Below are 21,967 nucleotides of genomic sequence, written 5' to 3'. Positions count from 1 at the left end.
TAAAATAACCATAATGTAAATCACGAGCGAGTCAGGGTTGAATCGGGCCAACCTTTAGGCTTTTTTAGTGACCCAAGTTGGCTCGAGCAATTCCTGTTGTCACCTAGTCGGATCTTGTGCCATCAACGTAGATTCACATTCACTTCCTTTAAAACTTTTTAATGATTAAAAAATTATACTTTTGTGGTATTAATATACAAGTTGAAGTATGATAAAACCACCATCTCAAAACCCTCCTCAACTCTCATAAAATGAATTACTTCTTTTGTTCATCTAAAACAATTTAAAAAGAAACTGATTTTTCGACGTGAAAAGAAAATGGGAAAACGTCAACTTTCGTACATCCCGCTCACTAAAAAAATGAAAAAAAAAAAAAATTAAAGAAATGGTTGTCGGCCGCCGGGAATAGGACGCAGTCGGCCCGCGTTGTTGGACTCGGCCTTCTCCCGTGGATCTAGAAGCTTCCTCCCCCGCAAGATATGAAATCCTTTTTCAGAAAAAAAAAACTCAAGAAGGTCCACGTGGACAGCGATGCTACTCCCTCTCGGCCAATAAGAGAAAGACTCGTGTACTGAACTGCTGACTCAGCAGAACTCTGTGTGGTCCCCACTACGCGGTACCTAGTTTTTCCGTCGCCGGCCGACGAGTCGCGAGCGGGATGGTGGAAGCAGAAAAAGGGAATTTTTCTTCTTCTTTTTAAAGGTTACGTCAGCCTTTTTATAATTCATAATTCCTTTCTTTTTCAAAAACCATTTAATCAATAAACCTTTTATCTTCCTCACATAAAAATGAACTGATAATAACTTGCGTTAGCTTGGAAAAATAAGGATTTTGAGTCTTGGACGCTTCAAAGAACCGCGAATTTCCTCCTCGCTTTTCTTTTAGCAGTTATTATAGAAAAGTAAAAGAATATGCGCCCTACCAAGAAATTCGTTAACGAATTTACCAAGAAATTCGTTAACGCAAAATAATTGTACCGTGCGGTATTAAAAGTTTTCGATATCAATGTATCTGTCACGTGGACGACTGAACTTAGAATGACCAGAATGTCCCGCTTCGTACTTCCTTCGGCGAATGTGGCATTCTTAGTGAATTGTGATGAATGCATTCGCGTTTTGGTTTTTAGTAAGTAAAATATCCTTTCAGAACGAGTGGAGGCATTTCCTAGCGTTGAAGAGTTAACTGATGAGGTGCGGGTGACGGCGATGGCGATGGCGACGGCGACGGGAGAACGTCCGGCACACGGGGCGGCCCCCCGAGATTGGTAGTTTGACCACGCAACCAGTTTGGGTAGTTTGTCAATTCGGCGGTGGCTCGGAAGCGTGCTGCTTGTTTCTTTTGTCCCTCAAAGTAAGCAGACTTCCAGGAGGAGCCCGTTCTTCCCTTTTTCCTTTTTCTTCTCAGGGATCGTTTACCCGATTCTGCCCTTATGTTTATTCGAATCACAGGCTCATGCATGTGACCGAGCCGAAGAATTCGCATGGTTTGTGATCAACTCGAGCCTGTATTACCACTACTGCTGGCAGTAAGGGAAAACTTAGGTGGGACTAGAAGAATATTGTATCATTTCAATGAGAGTGAAAATCCCGTTTACGTTTGTGTTTTGAGGTCAAGAGGTGCGTCGATGTCTGATATAAAGTTTCATATACCTCAGATAATTCACTTCAAATAAAACCCGCTGGTTTCACCCATTGGCACAAAGAGTTACGTTTGGTGGGTGAACGGACAGAACCCATCAGAGAGATCTAGTTAGTTTATGTGGTCATTTGGTGCGTTCGATTTGCTGCAGGTATAGTATCGATGGTTCGAAGAGCTGGCGGCGGACGTGATCGTAGGCAGGCCTCTTTCGAGTCGGGAAGAAGACTTGAATGACATCATGTCAGAGAAGACTCGTCTTCCAACAGAAGCCGTGTCTGATATAATTGCAGGAATCTTCTGCGGTTCTTCCCTGAATGAGGTGGAAATAAAGGTGGAAAATTGAAAGAAAAAAACCATCAAATTCCCCTCTCGGGTTGCTGCAATACGCCAGTAGACCTACCACAAGATCGCCGAGTCGACTTCATCTTTCGTGCTATATAGGCAGAAACCTCTCTCTTTCTCTCGGTGTGTCTTTCAGAAGGAACTGACAGGAATGCACCCTAGCAGTGTGGAAGAAGAGGCAGGGGCGCCCAACAGAGTGAACAGCCCCAGATTCTCAGGCCCAATGACAAGGAGAGGCCACTCCTTCAAGGCCAACCATGATTTAGAGCTGCAGCTCCACTCCCCAAGATCGGAAATCTCCGGACACAAGCACAACAGCCACCATCACCATCCTGGCGGAGATTCAGAACCGCAGGCCAGGACCACCAGCTGCTGCAATGCCACCACCAGCGTCAGTGACGGCGGCAATCCCAACAGCTACCATCATTGGTATGCTTACCAGCAACGGCACCTGTTTGGCAAGGGCTTGCTGAAGAAATCTTACTCTCCGTCGCTGGTAGATTTTGGAGTCAGAGCCTTCGGGAAAAAGAGATTGAGTCGCCTGATATTCTATGCCTTTTGTGGAGCTTGCTTGTTCCTTGGAATATTGAAGATCTCCACCTTATTTTGGGATGGATCTGATATTGAAAACACGCATGATTTCACGGTGGGTTTCATTACATCTCTCTTATTTCTTGTTCTTTCATGGTGCATTTTTTTCTTGCAACCACTTTTTTCGTCCTTTTTTTTATCATCTATAGGATTCCCACTTTCTAGTTATAGATTTTGTGTTTTCAGAATTTCATCACTCTCATACTTAGGAGAACTGGGTTCGGTATGAAATGTTAACTGAATATTCTTGTCGGGCACCCAGTTCTTCTAAAGATAAATAATTTCCTTTCTGGGGAGGAGCTGATTTAGTGTTTTCCAGTAATTATCTCGTAATTTTTCTTAGAAATTCAGTATTCGATGAATTTATCATGGTCTCTGGCAACATATTTTGGGTTGTGGTTGGCTTAATTCTTGCTAAAAATGCCCGAAATTTAGCTAAGAATGCCAAGTTATGGCATTTACTAACTCTTTGTGCCTTTACTGAGAAAAGCTAATCAATAATTTTTAACTTCGTTGCTACATTTCAACCTTTTTTCTCAAGATGAATGCTTTGCTGAGTTTGTTGGTATTCCATACAACTTGTGACAAAGTAGAGCTCGTAATGAGCAAATACGGTGACTTCCAAAGGGCACCTTGTGCTTCGTTTCACCAAGTTGCATGATATTTCAGAACCTCCATGGTGATGCAACGTTTGGCGATAAGATCTCAGGCAACAAGGGCCAGCTTTGGTATACGGAGGGCAGTGATGGTGAGCGTTCCTTGATGATGTTTTCATCAGTTTTAGACGACAGCGCGATGCCCAAATCTGATGTACGTTAACTATGCAAATCTCTTTCTCTGTTTTTTGCTCCAAAGCGTTGATGCTCTTCGACTGATCATCTCGTTTATTGCTTCAGTATTCAGGTGTTTGGTCCAAGCCAGATAGTGAAGATTTTAAGCAATGTATTGATCGTCCGAAAAACTATAAGAGTAAGTTCACCACTGTCTACTCTGGTTGATTATTTAGGAATACGAAAGATTCCTATCTTATTGGTCCTCCTTCCACATGCAGGACCTGATACTAAGACAAATGGTTATCTCCTAATAAATGCTAACGGTGGTCTGAATCAGATGAGATTTGGGGTACAACTACATACTCATTCAAGAAATAATCTTTGTTTTCCTCCAAAGTAGATTCTGACTGAATCATCACCTACAATGCAGATATGTGACATGGCTGCTGTCGCTAAAATCATGAAGGCAACCCTTGTTCTTCCTTCATTGGATCACACTTCCTATTGGGCTGACGAAAGGTCTTGCGCTGTGATCAGCTGTTTTCTTCATCTTTTAAATTGCCCTTATTGGATATGCACGTCTGATCAATCGTTTTCTTATTGTTAGTGGTTTCAAGGACCTATTTGATTGGCAGCACTTTATTCACACACTAAAACATGATATCAATATAGTCGAGACATTGCCCTCCGACTTGGTGGAAATTGAGCCCTTCAGGAAGACCCCCATCTCCTGGTCTAAGGTCTCCTAGCACACCCTGTTTTTCAGTTTCTTATTTTTCAAAACCTATGATGCCATTGATGAAAATGACTTTTGGTTTATTTTGTTCAGGTCAATTACTACAAAACCGAAGTTCTTCCTCTGCTAAAGCAGCACAGAGTCATGTATTTAACTCATACTGATTCACGGCTTGCAAACAATGAACTTCCAAGTTCTATACAGAAACTAAGGTGCCGAGCATGCTACGAAGCATTGAAATATTCGGCTCCAATTCAGGAACTGGGGAAGACCTTGGTTTCAAGAATGCACACAAACGGGAGCCCCTTTATTGCTCTTCACCTCAGGTAACTTTATGCTAGTCCAAGCCTTCTGACTCCTAAATTCTGTTGGAAATTCTGGCTTCCTTTTAGGATGCATGCTAGAGTGCTTATAAAGCAGGGATACCCCAATTCTTCCTGTTATAAGATGCCACTGGACTGGCTTGCTTCAGAACAGGTTCCGTGGAGCATATTGCTCCTTTGCTGATCTGTATCCACTGCTATATGTAGCACAAGTGATAAAGTTGCAGATTGTTTCCCTTTTTGGGCTGAACTTGACCAAAAGAACTCTTTTTTATTCAAGTAACACTTTGTTTTTCATTATGGAAGGTATGAAAAGGATATGCTGGCTTTCACTGGTTGCACCCATAATTTAACAATGGAAGAAGGTGAAGAGCTTCGACGCATGCGATATGAGGTGAGCCATTGGAAGGAAAAGGAAATAGATGGTGCTGAAAGAAGGAAGCAGGGAGGTTGCCCCATGACACCCAGGGAGACATCCCTTCTATTGAAAGCATTGGGGTTCCCTTCAACCACTAATATTTACTTAGTAGCTGGGGAAGCTTATGGCAATGGCAGCCTGCAATATCTCAAGAATGACTTTCCCAACATACATACTCACTCTACTCTTGCTACAGAGGATGAACTAAGTACTTTTAAAAATCACCAAAACATGCTTGCTGGATTAGACTATATTGTTGCTCTTGAGAGTGACGTGTTCATATACACTTATGATGGGAACATGGCAAAGGCTGTCAAGGGCCACAGACGTTTCGAGAATTTCAGAAAAACAATAAGCCCAGACAGGTAATTTTTTTCTGCAATCACTTCAAACCAAGTATTTGCTGTAGTTAATTTTCTTCCTTGCTTCTCTTCCAGATACTCCATTGGCTGTTCGTTCTGGTTTTCCTGTCTGTGTGTTGAATTTAGTACTTCTGATTTACTGGATACGGATGACTATACCATGGTTGTGAAAAAAAATATGTTCTAGGCATGCATAGCGATGTGCTACTGTTTGACTTGCACAGAAGTGAGGACAAAAACAAAGCAAAATATGTGGCTTAGATTGTGCGCATAGAAGTCTGAAGGATGTGACTTTGGAGCGATGGACTGTGGATTATTGTGCATGTAGTTAGTTCACAGTCTTCAGACACCATAGGCCCTGTACCTCTCAAAAGCCGAAGCTATATTGTCCAATGCTGTTAGGAAGGTTACAGCCAAACGAGAGAGCACCAAGGACTTGGTTTCGCTTTGGACCGAGGAAAATTGCAAGCCAAATAGGTAAGGGACTGAAAGAGCTAGGATGCATTACTAGTGTCAAACCTAATTCGTTTTTCTTGAAAGATATTAAGATCCTCGAGCATTGTTGGAGTGTGCAGCCTAATCTGCTTTGTGGGTTTTGCCCTAATCCCATGTTTATGAGGGGGTAGATTTCTCTTTGTACTCTGTATATTTCTGTAATAGTAAAAACCTGCTGTGTGGGGCGGCCATGGATGTAGGAGGACGCTGTCTCTAAACAACTTAAATCTTTGTGTCTTTTTCCTCTCTCTTCTTCTGTTTTCCTCTTCTCTTGGTGTGTTAAGAGAGAGTGTGACAGAGTCACGTTTCTAACAAGGTTAAGGTTGACCATGATAAGACGTCCATGTTTTCTCAGCTAATGTTGAATGCTAAAGACACCAGACATTTTGTTGAGCCGTTTTGGTTTCTCGCATATGAGGTCCCTTTTCCATTTTCTTCTTCCTTTTGGGTGTTTCTGTATGTTACCCATTTAATGATACTTTTAGCTTTTAGTGTTATTACTGCACTGAAGATGAATTATTGGTTCTGCTATTAACATGCTTTCAATTGACAGAGAGAACTTCGTAAGGTTTGTTGATGAGCTTGATGAAGGGAAGATCTTATGGGAGACGTTTAGTTCAAAAGTAAAAAGGCTGCATGAAGAACGTAATGGGGCTCCATACTTGAGGGAGCCTGGTGAATTCCCAAAGCTTGAAGAGAGCTTCTATGCAAATCCTTTGCCAGGTTGTATTTGTGAAAGTAGGAGGGACTCCAGTTAGAAGAGATCTGTTCAGAGATCAACTTACATGTTTTCAGACTGCAAAAAATGAAAAGACACATACAGGAAGCAACATGATTCGATGGTCATGGTCAACAACCAGCTTGAAGCAGGCGGTTGGTAACTGCAAGATGATATGGTGGTCGCTGCGTAAAATAGCTCGTGTGTCCAATACAATACTGGTCATGGTCAATGTGTTTTGAAGCTGATTTGGCGGTGGAAAAAGGATAGAATTTCTTTTGCAGCATGGAGGCAGTGGCAGCAAAGAGAGTATGATCACACCCTGGCCAGCAGATGGAAGATCGACCTGTTGGTGTAAAGAACTTGGATGTTAATACTTTATATTTCAACTTGATGAAAGAAGCAGGGAATATACTTGTACAGAGAGTTGCAAAGGATACTACGTTCTTTCTTCCCTCGGCTACTACTCTGCTGTATGATTTGCCTATTTCATTTATTTTTTATTTTTCTATAACCAGTCATTATTGTGCTGGTGTATTATGAATTTACATGATAATAAGATTACCATCATTTATTGAAGAACAGTGCCTTTGTCTTGAGCGCGAGAGGTTAAGAGAAATGGACATATACCGTTGAATAGTAACGACGGTCGAACCTCGATTACCCTCTATATCATTACTTTCTCCTGATCAAAAGAACGTCATTTTCTGGGGCAGAAGCAGCATCCAGGAGGGAAAATCTGCCTCGTCCGCCACATCAAACACACGTATGACATGAACATGCGAGCATCGACAGCCAAAAGGAACGTCGCTTCATCCATGTAGCTAAACAGTTGGACTTAACAGACCTTCAAGTTGAAGGATGTTGGAGTGCACCATTTACATACTAGCAACAATCTGTAGAGTACAAAAGTTTCGACACCATTTCGCAATTGCACCATGGATGAGATCTTGCAACCGTGCAAGGCAAGTAGGCTAACAGCCTTCAGATTGGAGGTATCTAGATATGGTGCTTCTGTCGCAGGCCAAAATGAAGTTCCAAGAACAAAACAATAGGAACCAAAAAGTTTTACATTAAAACAACCGCAACAAGATAAACAGTGCAAGGTACACTTTCTCTGGGCAACTGGCCATAAACTTGGTGTAATTTTGAGAAGATGTACCAGTTACGTTTTAACTTTAGGCTGATATTTTTCCTAGGTTCAAATAGGAAATATCCGCTCGTGTTTATAGGCCCGACATCATCTTTGGAAGAAGATATTGTGCCCTGAGCTGGGAGAAGGAGAGAGCTGCTCTAATCAGCTTTCCAAAGTTCGTATAGAACTCGTAAAGACAGCCCTGTGATCAGCTCAACATGCCAAACACAAACAATACCAACCAGTTGGCTCATATTTTGCAGCTTTCTAAAAGCAGATGTAAAGTCAAAACGTTTCTTTTTCTATTAGAGTGGCTTTAAGAGTTCAAGTTCTACTTGTTTTAGCACGGAAACAATTTGACCTTACTGCTGAAGAAGTTGGCTCAAGTTTCCACAAGCTTAGAACTATGTCCAATCTTGAACCAATTCTTTATGAAACTTGAATTCGCCTAGGCTTATCGATGAAACAAGCCGAGGTTCAATATACCAACCTTGGATTTATATCATTTACCATGGTTGACCTAGAAAACATTACACATTTGCACTACCCACACGCAACGGCATGTCTAAACCCACCTGATAATCAAAACCTGTTGCACCAAAAATCAAATTCAGCAAGCCAATTTTGAGACCCGCATATCTGTCAAACCGACAGATTTTCATTCATCTAAGAAACTGAGTCTAGCCACCAACCCCAACTGCCCTCATCAGAAAACAAGCATAAACAGCAACATACTGCCATTCAGATAACCAATAGTGACAGAAAAGACATGCTCCAATCACATATGAGGCTGCTATTATATAAGTTAAAGAACATCACTATCAATAACAGCAACAGTCAGAAGACACCACTGCATGACGTAATAACCATCCAAGTTCAGAAGCAACCTAGGACTCTGGAAGTGCAGAAGAGAACTGATCAAACGAGGGAAGAACAGAAGAATGAGCACTTGAAACATCACGTGCACCAAATATACACAACGGTGCAGACCCACATCAGCACTGGGCTCCAGAGGTTAGACAGGCATCCACCATACGAATGTTGAAAAGGACGATAGATTTGCTCTATCAACATTGTGAAACTAATGTATCTGTCGCATCAACTCCTTTCAAGTTTCAACTGTTTTCTGGTTTCTTCACTGGAATTTTGAGCATGTTTAGAAGATTTCAATAGGAAAGAACAATGGAGTCAATCAAGTCATGCAGAGGAGCAAGTTCACCTTTCTCAATCAAATGGAATTCCTACATCAAAGTTAAAAACAAAACATTCAGAATCTTAGGCTTCAAGCCTCGTGTTCACTGCACAGCAAAAGTTTGGATGAACTCTACCCATTGCATTAGGATCAAATGCTTTTCAGCAAAAGGGCATACAAAGAAAATGGCAAATGCCAATGAAAACTTTGGCATGATAGTTCAATTCTGTTGTCTCTTGCAGTTAAATTTGGAAGGAGTCTATGCCAACAAGATGTGAAAAAAGCCACTTCAGTTTTGATAAGGTGGTCTTCTCAAAGAAGTTTAACAAAAGGATGAAATACGAGGCCAAACATGTAAGTTTCAGTGTTAATGGCTGTGAAGGTAATGAATCAAACATCAAATTAAGCATATTTAGCCAGACCATTACTTTAAAGTACAAAATTGAATAGAAGCTCAAAACGTTGAAGAAAAAGCTGCAGATACTTTCACGATGCCATTTGACTTGAATTGGCACTTCAGAACAGATTGCTCATAGCCCTTAAACCAAGAAAGACTTAACAAACTTAGATGCAATGGAACCTATGTGAGATATAAACAAAAGCCGTTTAGACTTTAGACAGGTATAGGCAACATGGTGTTTTATAATTGTCAGAGAAGAATATTTTTCTCTTTTTTTCTAGCTCCAATGGTGGGTTGACTGGTGTGGTACATAAATGATAGGAAGACCACTCCTAACAGGAACTCTAAAATTCTAATTTTGTGATCCACATATTAGTACATTTTTTGGATCTACATAACCTAGCAGGATACCACTTTTTTTCTTTTTAGCAGTGGTGTTTGTTATGATCTTTGTGCTTGAAGATGACATGCACAAACTGAGGATATCCCAACAAATCTTCTTGTAACCCTTATTGTTGAAGCTCTCAATTAGATGGGCTATCCATACTGAACCCTTTTACTGTTCTTTGGTTAGACATTCCTTGTTTCCTTGTCTCCATTCCTGCAGTGGATTTTCCGCGACCAAGGTAGAACTCTGCTCCTTTCTCATAATTTTACAAGTTTACCATGCCAAGCATATATTGTATCATGTTCTATACCTCTTTCTGTCTATAAATGTAAATATACAAATAAAAAAATTTGTCTACTTTGTATATCTTTTAAACATGCAACATATTATAAAAGATGTCATGATAATATCAGCAAAAACAAAAAAGAAGCCTAGATTGTTTTAACATTATTTTCCATTTCCTCTATTAGCCCTCTGTTGTCATGATAATATCAACAAAAACAAAAAACAAACCCAGCACACTCATTTATAAAAACTGTTGAAGTATGTTAGATGGGTCTCGGGACCGGGTCCGGATCCGTATCCGATCCAACTTGTAGCCCTTGTTGGGCATTATTTAAGTTGTGTAACCCTAATCCTTATGGTGTGAATGAAAGACAAAGGAGAGAGAGAGTCTGGCGGCTAGTGGGCACCGGCTCCTCCTCATTCGTGGTTTTTTTCCTCTTGTTGAGGGTTTTTCCACGTTACATCGTGATCGTTGTTTCTCTTCCTCTTCTTGTTCGTGTTTCTACATGGTATCAGAGCCGACGAGTTTGGGAAATTTTTAGGGTTTGTGAAGTTCCAACCCTAATATCTCTCACCGCTACCATCGCCACCACTGCAGTCACCGCCGCCGCTGCCGCTGCCACTACCGCCGCCGCCGCCGCCGCTGCTGCCACTGCCGCCGCCGCCGCTGCCACTGCCGCCGCCGCCGCTGCCGCCGCCGCAGCCGCCGTTGCTGCAGCAGCCACCGCCGCTGCCGCCGCCGTTGCTGCAGCAGCCACCGCCGCCGGTGTACCCAATACCACTGTCGCTGTTTCCGCCGCCGCCGGTGTCACTCTTTGCGCCATCGCCATCGCAGCCACTCTTGCGGCGTCGCTCTTGCGCCGTCGCTCTTGTGTTGTTGACCGTCGCCGTCACCGTTGTCCCTTGCGCCACTGCCTTTTGCGCCGTAGTCTTGCTTCCCGAAGAAGAAAGAAGATATGCGTGCTTAGGCGCTTCCTAAGCTTGCCTCCCCCTATTCATGTCACTTCCTAGGGGTCTTTTGCAAATCCGGTGAAGTGCATCCGCCTCTTACCTGCAATATATTGCTTGGTTGATCTTTGATTCCATCTTCTTGTTTTTGTTTGGCGCCCACCGTGCAAGAAGAGGTGGCTGGTCCGTGACTTGGTAGAGGACGTAAAGGAGGAGAGGAGCGTAACTTGAGGATTGCCTCAACGTTTGCCGGCGCTCCGGCGATCGCATCCCCCTTTCCTTACAAAAGACCGGGGTTAAATTGGTCTTACGGGTGAAGGCTTTCCTCGTCTCGAAGTTGATTTCCTATTCACTTCTATACCTTGATACTTGTTGGGTTTTGGCTCTTGGATCTTGTTTCCAGCAAGGAGAACGTGTGGCGAAACCTCTACCCGTGGGAGATTGCAGCCCGAGAGAGAGAAGGCACCGCTTCCGTCGAGCGACATCGACGATCGTTTCCCCCAATCGACATTCTGTTCACTCTTGGGGCTGATTGGGAATCCGGATATTACTGCCCGTTGGTGCTCTCTGTTGTCATCGGTGCATCTCTTGTTGCCTCCTGTTGGACTATCTGTGATTATGGCAGCTTCTTCATCTATAGACGTTATGGCGGATTGCCGTATGGGAGAGTGGATCATTGATAGTGGCGCTACTCACCACATGACCGGCGATCCTAAGGTCTTTCATGGGTATAAGCTTTCATCAGGAAAGGATCGTGTTTCCCTTGCCGATGGTTCATCTATCTCTGTGGCTGGAAAAGGGAGTCTCCCACTTTTGAACAAGTTCTTAGTCCACAATGCTCTACATGTTCCTCATATTCCCTTGAATCTCTTGTCGGTTAGCAAGATCACGAAGGAGTTAAATTGCGAACTTATATTTTCCGCTGATCGCTGTGTTATGCAGGACTTGGTGACAGGGAAGAGGATTGGGATTGGCCTAGCTTCTGACGGGCTCTATCGTTTACCTATGCGTGCTGCTCAGGCTCTCATGACGGCAATCAGCCAAGCCACGAAGAATAGAGAGGACTCCCTTCAGTTGCTTCTACGGTGGCATGAGCGCCTTGGACACTTGCCTTTTGGCCTTCTTAGACAGTTGTTTCCTGATATATGTTCCAGGTTAGATATGACTATGGTGTCTTGTGATGTCTGTCACCTGGCCAAACATGTTAGGGCTTCGTACCCATTGTCTAGCCATCGGTCTAATGAGGTATTTGCCATGATTCATTCTGATGTGTGGGGGCCTGCAGGGATTCCTTCTTGTCATGGTTTTCAATATTTTATCACCTTTATAGATGATTATTCTCGTAACACTATTGTCTACTTGCTGAAAGACCGTAGTGAAGTTCCTACTGTCATAGAGACTTTCATTGCCTATGTGGAAACTCAATATGGAGCATCTGTTAAGACATTTCGATCTGACAATGCTCGAGAGTATATGTGCCAGTCTGTTGATAGCTTCTTTCGAAAAAAGGGAATTGTTCATGAGACTTCCTGTAGTTATACCCCTCCTCAAAATGGAGTTGCTGAACGAAAAAATCGTCAGTTATTGAATATGACTCGGGCTCTTCTTTTTCAACGTCATGTTCCAAAAAAGTATTGGGGGGATGCTGTGTTGACCAGTGCGTATCTTATAAACCGGTTGCCTAGTCGCGTGTTGAATGGGAAGACGCCTCACTCTCTGTTACCGGGGACTCGTGAACCTTTCTCTCTTCCACTCAGAGTTTTTGGTTGTGTTTGCTTTATTCACAACCATAGTCCTCACATTAAAAAGCTTGATCCAAGATCTATTAAGGGCATTTTTTTAGGGTATTCTCCCACTCAAAAAGGGTACAAGTGTCGAGACCCTTCCACTGGTCGGGCCTATGTTACCAAAGATGTCACTTTCCTTGAACATGTTTCCTATTTTGGTGAGAATCCTCTTCAGGGGGAGTACTCTATGTCACGGGAAGAGTATTCTCCGAGTCAGGAAATTCAGTTTACAGATTTTTTGGACTACAGGCGTGACTCTGTTGGTCCATCTAGTGAGGTGCATGAACAGGAGAAAAATGGAGAGTGTTCCACTGAGGCAGAAGAGAAGTGCAATCGTTTATTTGGGCAAGTTTACTCTAGGCGAAGAGTTTGTACAGATGAGATGACAGGTGGTGAGAATTCTACTCCCAATCCAATTAGTCCTTCCCTGGATGACCCAAGTCGTGCGCAGAAGCAACCTGTTGAAGAAGAGATTCAGACTGTTGCTGCTAGTGAAGAGCTTCCCATCGCCCTGCGAAAGGGTGTCAGGTCATGTACTCAACATCCTATTGGTAACTTTGTTTCATATTCTAGACTGAGCAAGGACTACAAATGCTTTGTATCTTCTCTTTCTTTGACTATGATTCCCAGGAATGTTGCTGAGGCTCAGAGTGATCCTAAGTGGACCTATGCTATGCAAGAAGAGATGGAAGCCTTGCGAAGAAACATGACATGGGAAGTTGTAAAGATTCCTGAGGCGGCTCACTTGGTTGGATCTAAGTGGGTCTACACCATCAAGTACAAACCAGATGGGAGTGTTGAAAGATACAAAGCTCGTCTTGTGGCCAAGGGGTTTAGTCAGAAATATGGGATTGATTATTTGGAGACCTTTGCTCCTGTTGCGAAGATGAAGACGGTCAGAGTCATTATCTCTTTAGCTGTGATGAAGGAGTGGAAGATGTACCAACTTGATGTCAAGAACGCATTTCTCAATGGAGACCTTGAAGAGGAAGTATATATGTGTATGCCTCCAGGATATGAGGAACCTGGAAAATGTTGCAAGCTAAGGAAAGCTTTATATGGGCTCAAGCAATCTCCTCGAGCATGGTTTGAACGACTCAGACTTGTCATGAGACAATGTGGATACCATCAAGGGAATGGAGATCATACACTTTTTGTGAAGAGAAATAAGCAAAAGGTTACTATTCTGTTGGTATATGTTGATGATATGATTGTCACAGGTGATGATGAAGATGAAATAATGAAGTTAAAGAAACTGTTGGCGATCGAGTTTGATCTTAAGGACCTTGGTAAGTTGAAATACTTCCTTGGCATAGAAATTGCTAGGTCTGGGACTAGCCTTGTGCTAAATCAACGGAAGTACACTCTAGATTTGTTAAAGGAGACTGGGAAACTAGGGTGTAGACCAGCTTCTACTCCTCTAGATGCTGGCCATAAGCTAAGTCTGAGAGACGGGGAGCCACTCTGTGAAGAGGCAAAAAGAAGATATCAATGTCTTGTAGGGAAGTTAATTTATCTTACTCTCACTAGACCTGATATTACCTTTGCTGTGAATGTGATGAGCCAGTTCATGCATGCTCCCACGGATGCCCACTTGAAGGTTGTTGACAGGATCTTGTGCTACTTGAAGAGGAATCCTGGCAAAGGTCTCTTATATGTCAAGCAAGACACTCTTGGGATTGAAGGTTATTCAGATGCAGACTGGGCAGGCTGTATTGACACTAGGAGGTCCACCTCTGGCTATTGTATTTATTTGGGAGGGAATCTCATAGTGTGGAGAAGTAAAAGGCAAGATGTTTGTTCGCGTTCCAGTGCTGAAGCAGAATACAGAGCTGTTGCTATGGGAGTTTCTGAGCTTTTGTGGCTGAAAGTATTGTTGACTGATATTGGTATAAAAGTTGAAGAACCAATGAAGATGTATTGCGATAACAAGTCTGCAATTAACTTGGCCAACAACCCTGTGCTTCATGACAGAACAAAGCATGTTGAGATTGACCGACATTTCATTCGAGAGAGAATTGATGCTAAAGAACTTATACTTCCTTACATGAGATCTGAAGACCAAACGGCTGATGTTCTGACGAAGGCTTTATCTTCGACCTCATTTGAGAGAAATGTATCCAAGTTGGGCATGTTTGATATGTATGCCCAACTTGAGGGGGAGTGTTGAAGTATGTTAGATGGGTCTCGGGACCGGGTCCGGATCCGTATCCGATCCAACTTGTAGCCCTTGTTGGGCATTATTTAAGTTGTGTAACCCTAATCCTTATGGTGTGAATGAAAGACAAAGGAGAGAGAGAGTCTGGCGGCTAGTGGGCACCGGCTCCTCCTCATTCGTGGTTTTTTTCCTCTTGTTGAGGGTTTTTCCACGTTACATCGTGATCGTTGTTTCTCTTCCTCTTCTTGTTCGTGTTTCTACAAAAACTATTTTGAAGCTTTATCTACATTTTTGTAAGAAATACATAGAAACTCATAGTTTCATAATTCTAGCTGTTATTTGCAGGTATATTTTATTTTTTCAATTTCCAAAATTTTCCCAAAAATCAACTTTGCTGAAAAATATCAAAGAAAAAGCTCAAGGTTAAGAAAGAGTGGATGATATGCATCGGAAATTGGAACAGTTTTGAATTGCTAAGATAAGAACAATTGCATGGAATTGTTGATAGCATTGATCTTGTTAACAACAGGCTCAGTTCCATAGAAATCTCCAAAGGCAAACAAGACGACCAACAGAGCAAGGAAACAGTGACTGTAATAGATATTTCAATAGAAAAACAAAAGTTCAAAAGGAAAAAGAGACTTACACATGTAAACAGGATAAAATGTTTAAAGCAAGTATTAAGATGAGCTTCTTCTTTGAGGCTTACAATCTTCTGAAAGTGCGAATGGTAAATATGAGCATAAACACGGAACAAACGCTTGAAAATTGTCTTAACTACATCCCTGAAATTAGGGGGGAATGGAGCCCCTGCAGCAAATGTTTAATCAGCCATTGAAAGGATATCAGAGCATTTTCTAGCTTGTATATGACATAAAGAAATCACCTCTTACCAAGTTTCTGAGGAAATATGGATTCATTATCCAATTGAGCTTCAATCCAGTCCATCAGATAATCCACATATTTTGGTGCAGATACCTCTATAGGTTTTTTTATTTGAACACCATCTGCCCATCTGTATTCATACCTGCAGGAGATACACCTGTATTAGACTTCTTCCCTGTTAAATATCTTACTCAAGTTTAGCATTTTAGTAGACTGACGTGAACTTTTGTGCATGTGCACGTGTTAGTGCATAGTAAAGTTTTGTGCATGTGAATGTGTTAATTCATGTGTCCAGCTGCATTGTAAGTATTACCTATCAATATGGTTTACAGAATTTGAGTACTGAAAATGCTAGTTTCAACTCTAAAGAATGCTTGAGCCCCAGCACACTCATTCTTAATAAACATCCTACCTAAACAGGTATCTTGAGAAGCCAATACACCATAGCCAATCCAGTACTCGTCTGTGCTTCTCAGTTATAAAAGCAGCAAACTCAAAGGCATATAAAACACCCTCGAAAATATGATATTCATATTTTAGTGTAAATAGTTTGTAATATAGACGCTTATCTGGAGTATGTGTACTGCAACATACACATTTTATCTGTACTTTTGTTCACTTTAGAAAAGTTGACGGAACCAACTGCAGCCAAGTTATGACACATTGTTTGTACGATAAGTATGAAAAATATAGGTCATCAATTTAAGCCTTTAAGGCTTTTCAGTTATATTGTTCCTGTTCATCAAGGGAACTAATTAATGCTCGTTTTGCATCAGTGGGAAGGAAGATTCCAGCTGGTGCACAGTATCATATGCATGCTAGCTAAAGAACGATGCAGCCATGTGACTGTCTGAACTTGAAGTGACAGTTACAGCAATACAATTTATAGCAACAAACAATGGTCAACCACCAAGACGTGCATTGCTTCTAGGAAAAAGTATAAAGCATATACACAAAGTCAGGCTCAATAATATATTACTTAGGCCCCGCAGTCATTGTTGGACAGCTGTTAGGTGTACAAAACTCTGTGAGAGTACCATAGAGCACATTCACCTGATTAAAGAAATCTACAGCTGTAAAAGGAAGTACCAAGTATTAGTATCATTTTGTATGAGTTCACCATAAGAAGGGGTAAAAAGAAACTCATGTCCATAAGAAAATCAAAAAACTCATCCACAAAGTTGTCCATATAATGGCTCATTACAAGAAGACTCCCAAATTTGGAAAGCCACGTGACATAGTTGATTTAACAAAGCGTGAAGATTGAGTTACATACTGTTTACTGCTAGCCACTCATTTGGATCTTCTCCTGGTGGAAGGCGTACTGCTTCCCTCAAATTACCACTACCTAGAGTTGCATCAATGTGCCGTTGAAGCTGTGCCCCCTGAAACAAGATTCAAAATGATTGGTTATGAGTTAGTTTCTAAAGATTCTATTCATTTCCATGACATAAGTGATAAGACCATCCAAGTCATGATATATAACACACCTGACTGATGACTGGCCATATGTGAATGGTACTTATATAGCATTGCTCAAATCTATTGACCTACGGACTGGTTATAAATGGAATACCATGTTGAGGAATACGAATTGTTCCCTCCATTTACTCAATTCTGTTCAAATCATGGAGCATTCTTCAACAAATTGAGTACCATGCAGCACGTGTTGTGATGGAAAACAAACAAAGAAGAAAGAAAAAGCAAACCCTAAAGAACTGATCAGATAGGATGGAATACATGCAATCTTGTCTCACAAAAGGTTCTGCCTAGGGATACAAATAAGTCTATCCAGGATGAGGTTTGGCTATTTCCTGATGCTCAGGATACAATAGTTTGCATCCCCAATTGTGGTGCATTTGGGAAGAATCCAATGTGACAGTTCCCTATGTGATAAATAGAAGTAAATTGTCCCCACAGTTAGGCATCAATGGATGTGTTTAGATACGTCTATGCAACTAGCAGGCTATGAAGTACCAACCAACTCCTAAGGCAATTCCACTCCATTCTTTCACCAGGTCTATAGCATGTTTCCGCACTTCCACAGATAAAGAACACGTCAGTCTTTAACTCTGTTCTTGATATCTCATTTTGTGTGAGCACTCTCAAACAGAGTATGCTCAACAAGTTTCCTCCATATTTGTACCCAACATAGCATGAATTCAAGCAAAAGTAAGAAGGAAGCTAACCTTGCTGCCAGATGGTGTGTTTTTCTTAGGACGAAATGTTTTCTGATTCCTGCATCCAAATTCCAAAAGAACATATGTTAGAAAAACTGCCATGGGGCATATGAAAAATAAGATGTTAGCACATTCAACAAGGTTCTGAGGAGCCTTCAGATAACTGGCCTGGAACAGACAGGCCATGAGTGGTTCACATTTAGTCGAGACAATGAAAAGTTTCCTGCAAAATCAATCACGTTTTCAAACAAATAGTTCCCGTTGCTGCTTCACGTTTCACTTTAATTTCTGCTTCCCACATCATTTCCCAGTTCCACTTACATATTGATGAAAAGGCAACATGTTTAAAGCTACTGTTTGAGCTTTAGGTGCTTCATAATGTAGAATCATAAGAAAATAAAAAAAGAAGTAAACAATTGCTACAAGATAAATATAATCTAAATGCTGGTCAGGCATGTGGTGAAATGTCAGTGGGAAGTATGCTCTCGTACAGTCCAATTTAGTGTTTCTCTTTCACATAAGTAAGTCCTATGACGATAAATAGTAAAAAGTAAAAACATACATAAAGCCTCTTTCAAGAGTCATCTATCAATATAGCAACCAAAATGTTCTGCAAGATTCATTAAATCTTCAGCACCGTATATATCCAGCTTTGAGAGAGAAATGTAAGACACAGGTGGACTGCTCGTGGAAAGCTCAAAAGACCTAAACCAGCTTGATCATCAACTAAGGATCGGATATGGCACTTGTATAAAGTCGAGTGAAGCTGTTCACATTCTTAACATGGTTATGAAACCCCATAATCTTCAACTATAAGGATGTAAATCAAAGAACGAAAACACTGATTCCTGTCAGGCTGCCTTATCACAAACACCAGCACCTCGGCCAAAGTCAAAACTAGGTTTCTTCCACTTAACTTAGTACCATGCAACATTAGCTCGTTTGTATCACGGCCACAGAATCTTAAACACATGTTCCACTGAGAAATTCATCAACCTTGCCAACTTCTGAAACAAGAAAGAAAGAAACGAAACGTTTTTCCTAAAAGAAGAAGATCAAATTAGTATCCATTGACAAAAGCGCCAAAGGTTTTTGCATGCAAAATCTTCAAGACATGCAAAGAGACGTCCTCAAAGGGACCAGACCACGACAAACATTGACACCAAACGAAGCTATCGTTTAAGTTGCACGTCAGAGGTCCAACGGGAAAAAGAACTGGCAGTTACACAGGCACAACATAAATATCCCAAGTTGTTGCCTTCCTATCTTAATGGTTTAAAAAGCATAAGCTGGTGATCCGGCTAACTCCAGCAGTCTCTTACACGCAAAAAAAAAAAAAAAAAAAAAAGTCAGCTTCGTCGAATCATGTTTCATCATATCAAACATTAACTTATGAATCACCAATTGCTATGAAGATCACACTGCAGAGGGAGAGAGAGGAAGTGAAATGAACATAAATGGACGTGGCAAGAGCAAAAAAGGAGATGGTTTCGCAGGAGACCGAAAGCTCCCCAGAGAACGAAATCGAACAGAGAAAATCATGCACTTGATCGAGAGTCGTGCATTTCCTCAGTTGTTCATCAAAAATCAGGAACAGAAAACAAGGAGAGGACAAAATAGGGATACGAATTTAGAGTTTGACCTGCTACCGAGGCCGAAGAGGCTCATGGTGCCACCCCTCCCTCTCCCTTCTTCTTCTTCTTCTTCTCCTTGCCGAAAAAGAAAGTTAAGATCCCACCGATTTAAATCGAGTCCGGGCAAAAAGCCAGAAATTTCCCAGCGAATAAATGTTTAACAATGGCAAGACTCCTTCCACAAAACCGAAACGAAGAGAGAGAGGGGGGTAGTGGACTCCAAGCTGGCGAGGGAAATGCAGAGCACGACAGGGTGGCAAACCCGCCAGCATGGAAGCCCCACCCCCCTCAACGACCCGGGTATTCCGCAACTCTCCCGCCGATCCGCGTCGCCTTCTTTGGTTTTCTCCTGTCTCTGACGGCATGCAACCCGAGTCGGCGCTTGATGGGGTTTCCTTCTATCTCTCTGGTCAGCAGAATAGGAAAGTGCCACGGTCTCTCTAGTGTGGGCAGTGCCTTCTTCCTCCCCTCCCTGGCTCGCTGGCGAGGGATAGAGATTCGAAGAAGATCGAGAGGCCCCCCCACCCATCAACAAGACGATGGTTGTGGCCGCCAGGTGGGACCAGACACTGTCACGTGGTTGTCGAGCGCCGTTCCTCCCTTCTGCTCCCTCTGCCTTCTAGCTGTCCAACTTCAACCCCTTCCCCGCCACCGCCTAAGCTTTCCCACTGATACGCCACAGAGAAAGAGAGACAGACAGATGCCGGCGGATCTCCACCATCAACGCTCAGGGAATACGAAGGGAGGAAGCCCCTTCTCCTCGAGTTCGATGTTTATAGGTTTCGAGTCATGCTCAATACATTCCCACCATGCGATTACTTTGAGTGCAAGAACGATTGAGTTTCAAAAACCCAACGACACATTTTCACTGGAGATGTCTGAAAACATTTTAGTAATTCAGTAAAAAAAAAACTTATGATGTCTCCATCAGATTTTATGAACCCAAAAAGCTTGCTGAATTTAAATTCTTTGTACAACAGATTTTCGTGATCTTCAACACATGTCTTGGATAACAGGTACAGGTCTTTATAGCTGGCACGACAAAGAAAAGAAAGCAACGCCATGCCGTTTAAGTTACCACTTCTGCTTTTTATGTGTGATTCAAAAGCAGAATTGAATTTCACTGAGAAGGTTAGTCCTACTTTCCAACTTGACGACTGCTGGAGTAAAAATCCGTTTTCTGTTTTTTTCCCGACTTTTCTTATCATCTGAGAAGAACCCAATTTCAGCCTTATATTGATTGAGCTTAATTTTAGTCCCCATATCTGTTTAGCTGGAAAGACAGAGATCGTAAAAATCGTCAGAAGAACCCATGTTTGTAACTTGTAGTGATTCTAATGTCACTTCTTATTCAATTATTTGGCAACTTCGAGTGGATCGCATTGGCTGCTTGATGGCGTTCACCTCCTCCAGTATGGTCCACCGACAAAAGGGTATCCAGATAGCAGACAGTAGATCTGTCTCAAACATAAACACACGAGATGAAAAACACGATTCACTTTGCTTGTTTGCTTGGTAAATCCACTTGCATGGTAAAGCCATCATGTCAGTAGAGAATATTCTCACACCGCTCTGCAAGTACCTTTCTGCTATTGAATTCACTCCCCCATCACGGATTCACTAATGCTTCAGAATGGTAAAATTGTTCGCCATCATTGTGTCAGCAGAAAGGCAAAGCCTGAATAATTTAACCGACTTTTCTGAAATCAAATCCCGACTACCCAATAATGGTTCTTATGCAACAGAATAAGACAAAATACAAGTACATGCTTGAAAAATGAAAAAAATCTATTTATCTTAATAACCAAAATTGTAAAACACAATAAATGCAGATAAAGTATTTGTCGGGAGACAGATCCGCCTAAGTGGGGTTTTGTTTCTATAAAATCCAAATCACAGCACAAGCTGCACACCTAGTTGGGCTATTAATAGCTAGCTATCAGGCACCATCCGCCGGCCAAATATCAGTAGCGCCTATTGGAAAAAAGAAAAGAACCTTACACGTGAAGACTGAAGAATCATACTTGAGTCTGACTAGAAAAATTATAAACCAAGTTTGAACTATACCATGCAAAATCTATTTTTCTCTTAATGTAGAACAATAAATGCAGATATAAAGATCCCAACTCAGGGTACAAGTAATATGAAATTTCATAAATCATCCTCAACTTATTTTAAGGGAAAAAGACATCCCTTTCTTTTATATACCTACAGAAAAAAAAAGGGGAAAAAGATATCCTACCAGATTTGCTGTCAGCAAGGAGCTTTAGTAATTGAATTTCATGGCAATGTATGCTGAAAGAATGTCAAGGGTTTAATATATGCGCCCGGTAGTTTACTGTTGATATAATCTAGTGAAGATATTGTTGGCGAAATCAATGGTACAGATCAGTCGGTTCATTGTATTCCTGGTCGTTGTTAATGGCGTGGTCATTGTTACCAAGAGCAACCCATCAAGATTGAGATAATCCAAAATGTTCCTTTTTCTCCTTATTGGTTGCTTCAAACTAAGACCAACACTAGTTGCCGCGTCGTAACCATGCATTACATCCAATGGCCCATTTTGATATCCCTAAAAC

The 21,967-nt window shown here is 41.7% G+C and overlaps 2 protein-coding genes across 5 annotated transcripts; one reads left to right on the top strand and one right to left on the bottom strand.

The window, feature by feature from the left end:
- Positions 1 to 1,763: 1,763 nt before the first annotated feature.
- On the top strand, positions 1,764 to 6,436 carry LOC116259025 (O-fucosyltransferase 35-like). Its single transcript, XM_031636619.2, has 9 exons — positions 1,764 to 2,626; positions 3,241 to 3,381; positions 3,468 to 3,540; positions 3,623 to 3,693; positions 3,775 to 3,863; positions 3,952 to 4,084; positions 4,174 to 4,406; positions 4,710 to 5,186; positions 6,232 to 6,436. Exons 1-9 carry the CDS (start codon positions 2,132 to 2,134, stop codon positions 6,434 to 6,436), a joined length of 1,917 nt encoding a protein of 638 aa, XP_031492479.1. The 5' UTR covers positions 1,764 to 2,131.
- Positions 6,437 to 6,469: 33 nt separating this feature from the next.
- On the bottom strand, positions 6,470 to 20,171 carry LOC116259120 (MOB kinase activator-like 1A). Of its 4 annotated transcripts, none has more exons than XM_050079292.1 (7): positions 19,397 to 20,171; positions 17,764 to 17,812; positions 16,851 to 16,959; positions 16,554 to 16,647; positions 15,583 to 15,716; positions 15,399 to 15,499; positions 6,470 to 6,742 (listed from the first exon to the last, which is right to left on the bottom strand). In XM_050079292.1, the coding sequence occupies exons 1-7, from the start codon at positions 19,420 to 19,422 to the stop codon at positions 6,470 to 6,472; spliced, it is 786 nt and encodes a 261-aa protein (XP_049935249.1). In that variant the 5' UTR covers positions 19,423 to 20,171. The 4 variants fall into 4 exon arrangements, with proteins under 4 accessions (XP_049935249.1, XP_049935250.1, XP_031492624.1 ...); XM_050079293.1 differs by lacking the exon at positions 6,470 to 6,742 and adding an exon at positions 8,252 to 8,772 and having other exon boundaries at positions 19,397 to 20,167; XM_031636764.2 differs by lacking the exon at positions 6,470 to 6,742 and adding an exon at positions 8,252 to 8,669 and having other exon boundaries at positions 15,336 to 15,499; positions 19,397 to 20,163.
- Positions 20,172 to 21,967: the final 1,796 nt, after the last annotated feature.

Source organism: Nymphaea colorata, chromosome 8, assembly GCF_008831285.2.
Source record: "Nymphaea colorata isolate Beijing-Zhang1983 chromosome 8, ASM883128v2, whole genome shotgun sequence".
Taxonomy (NCBI): Eukaryota; Viridiplantae; Streptophyta; class Magnoliopsida; order Nymphaeales; family Nymphaeaceae; genus Nymphaea; species Nymphaea colorata.
This window is presented reverse-complemented; position numbering and strand designations above follow the sequence as displayed.

Excerpts from the sequence above, each read along its gene's own strand:
- LOC116259025 (XM_031636619.2), top strand. The coding sequence starts at position 2,132 with ATGCACCCTAGCAGTGTGGAAGAAGAGGCAGGGGCGCCCAACAGAGTG. Across the intron at positions 4,085-4,173 it reads CCCCCATCTCCTGGTCTAAG|GTCAATTACTACAAAACCGA; the intron begins GTCTCCTAGCAC and ends TATTTTGTTCAG. Across the intron at positions 5,187-6,231 it reads AAAACAATAAGCCCAGACAG|AGAGAACTTCGTAAGGTTTG; the intron begins GTAATTTTTTTC and ends TTCAATTGACAG.
- LOC116259120 (XM_050079292.1), bottom strand. The coding sequence starts at position 19,422 with ATGAGCCTCTTCGGCCTCGGTAGCAG. Across the intron at positions 16,960-17,763 it reads ACACACCATCTGGCAGCAAG|GGGGCACAGCTTCAACGGCA; the intron begins GTTAGCTTCCTT and ends ATCTTGTTTCAG. Across the intron at positions 6,743-15,398 it reads ATTCGCACTTTCAGAAGATT|GTCGATCTTCCATCTGCTGG; the intron begins GTAAGCCTCAAA and ends TTACACCAACAG.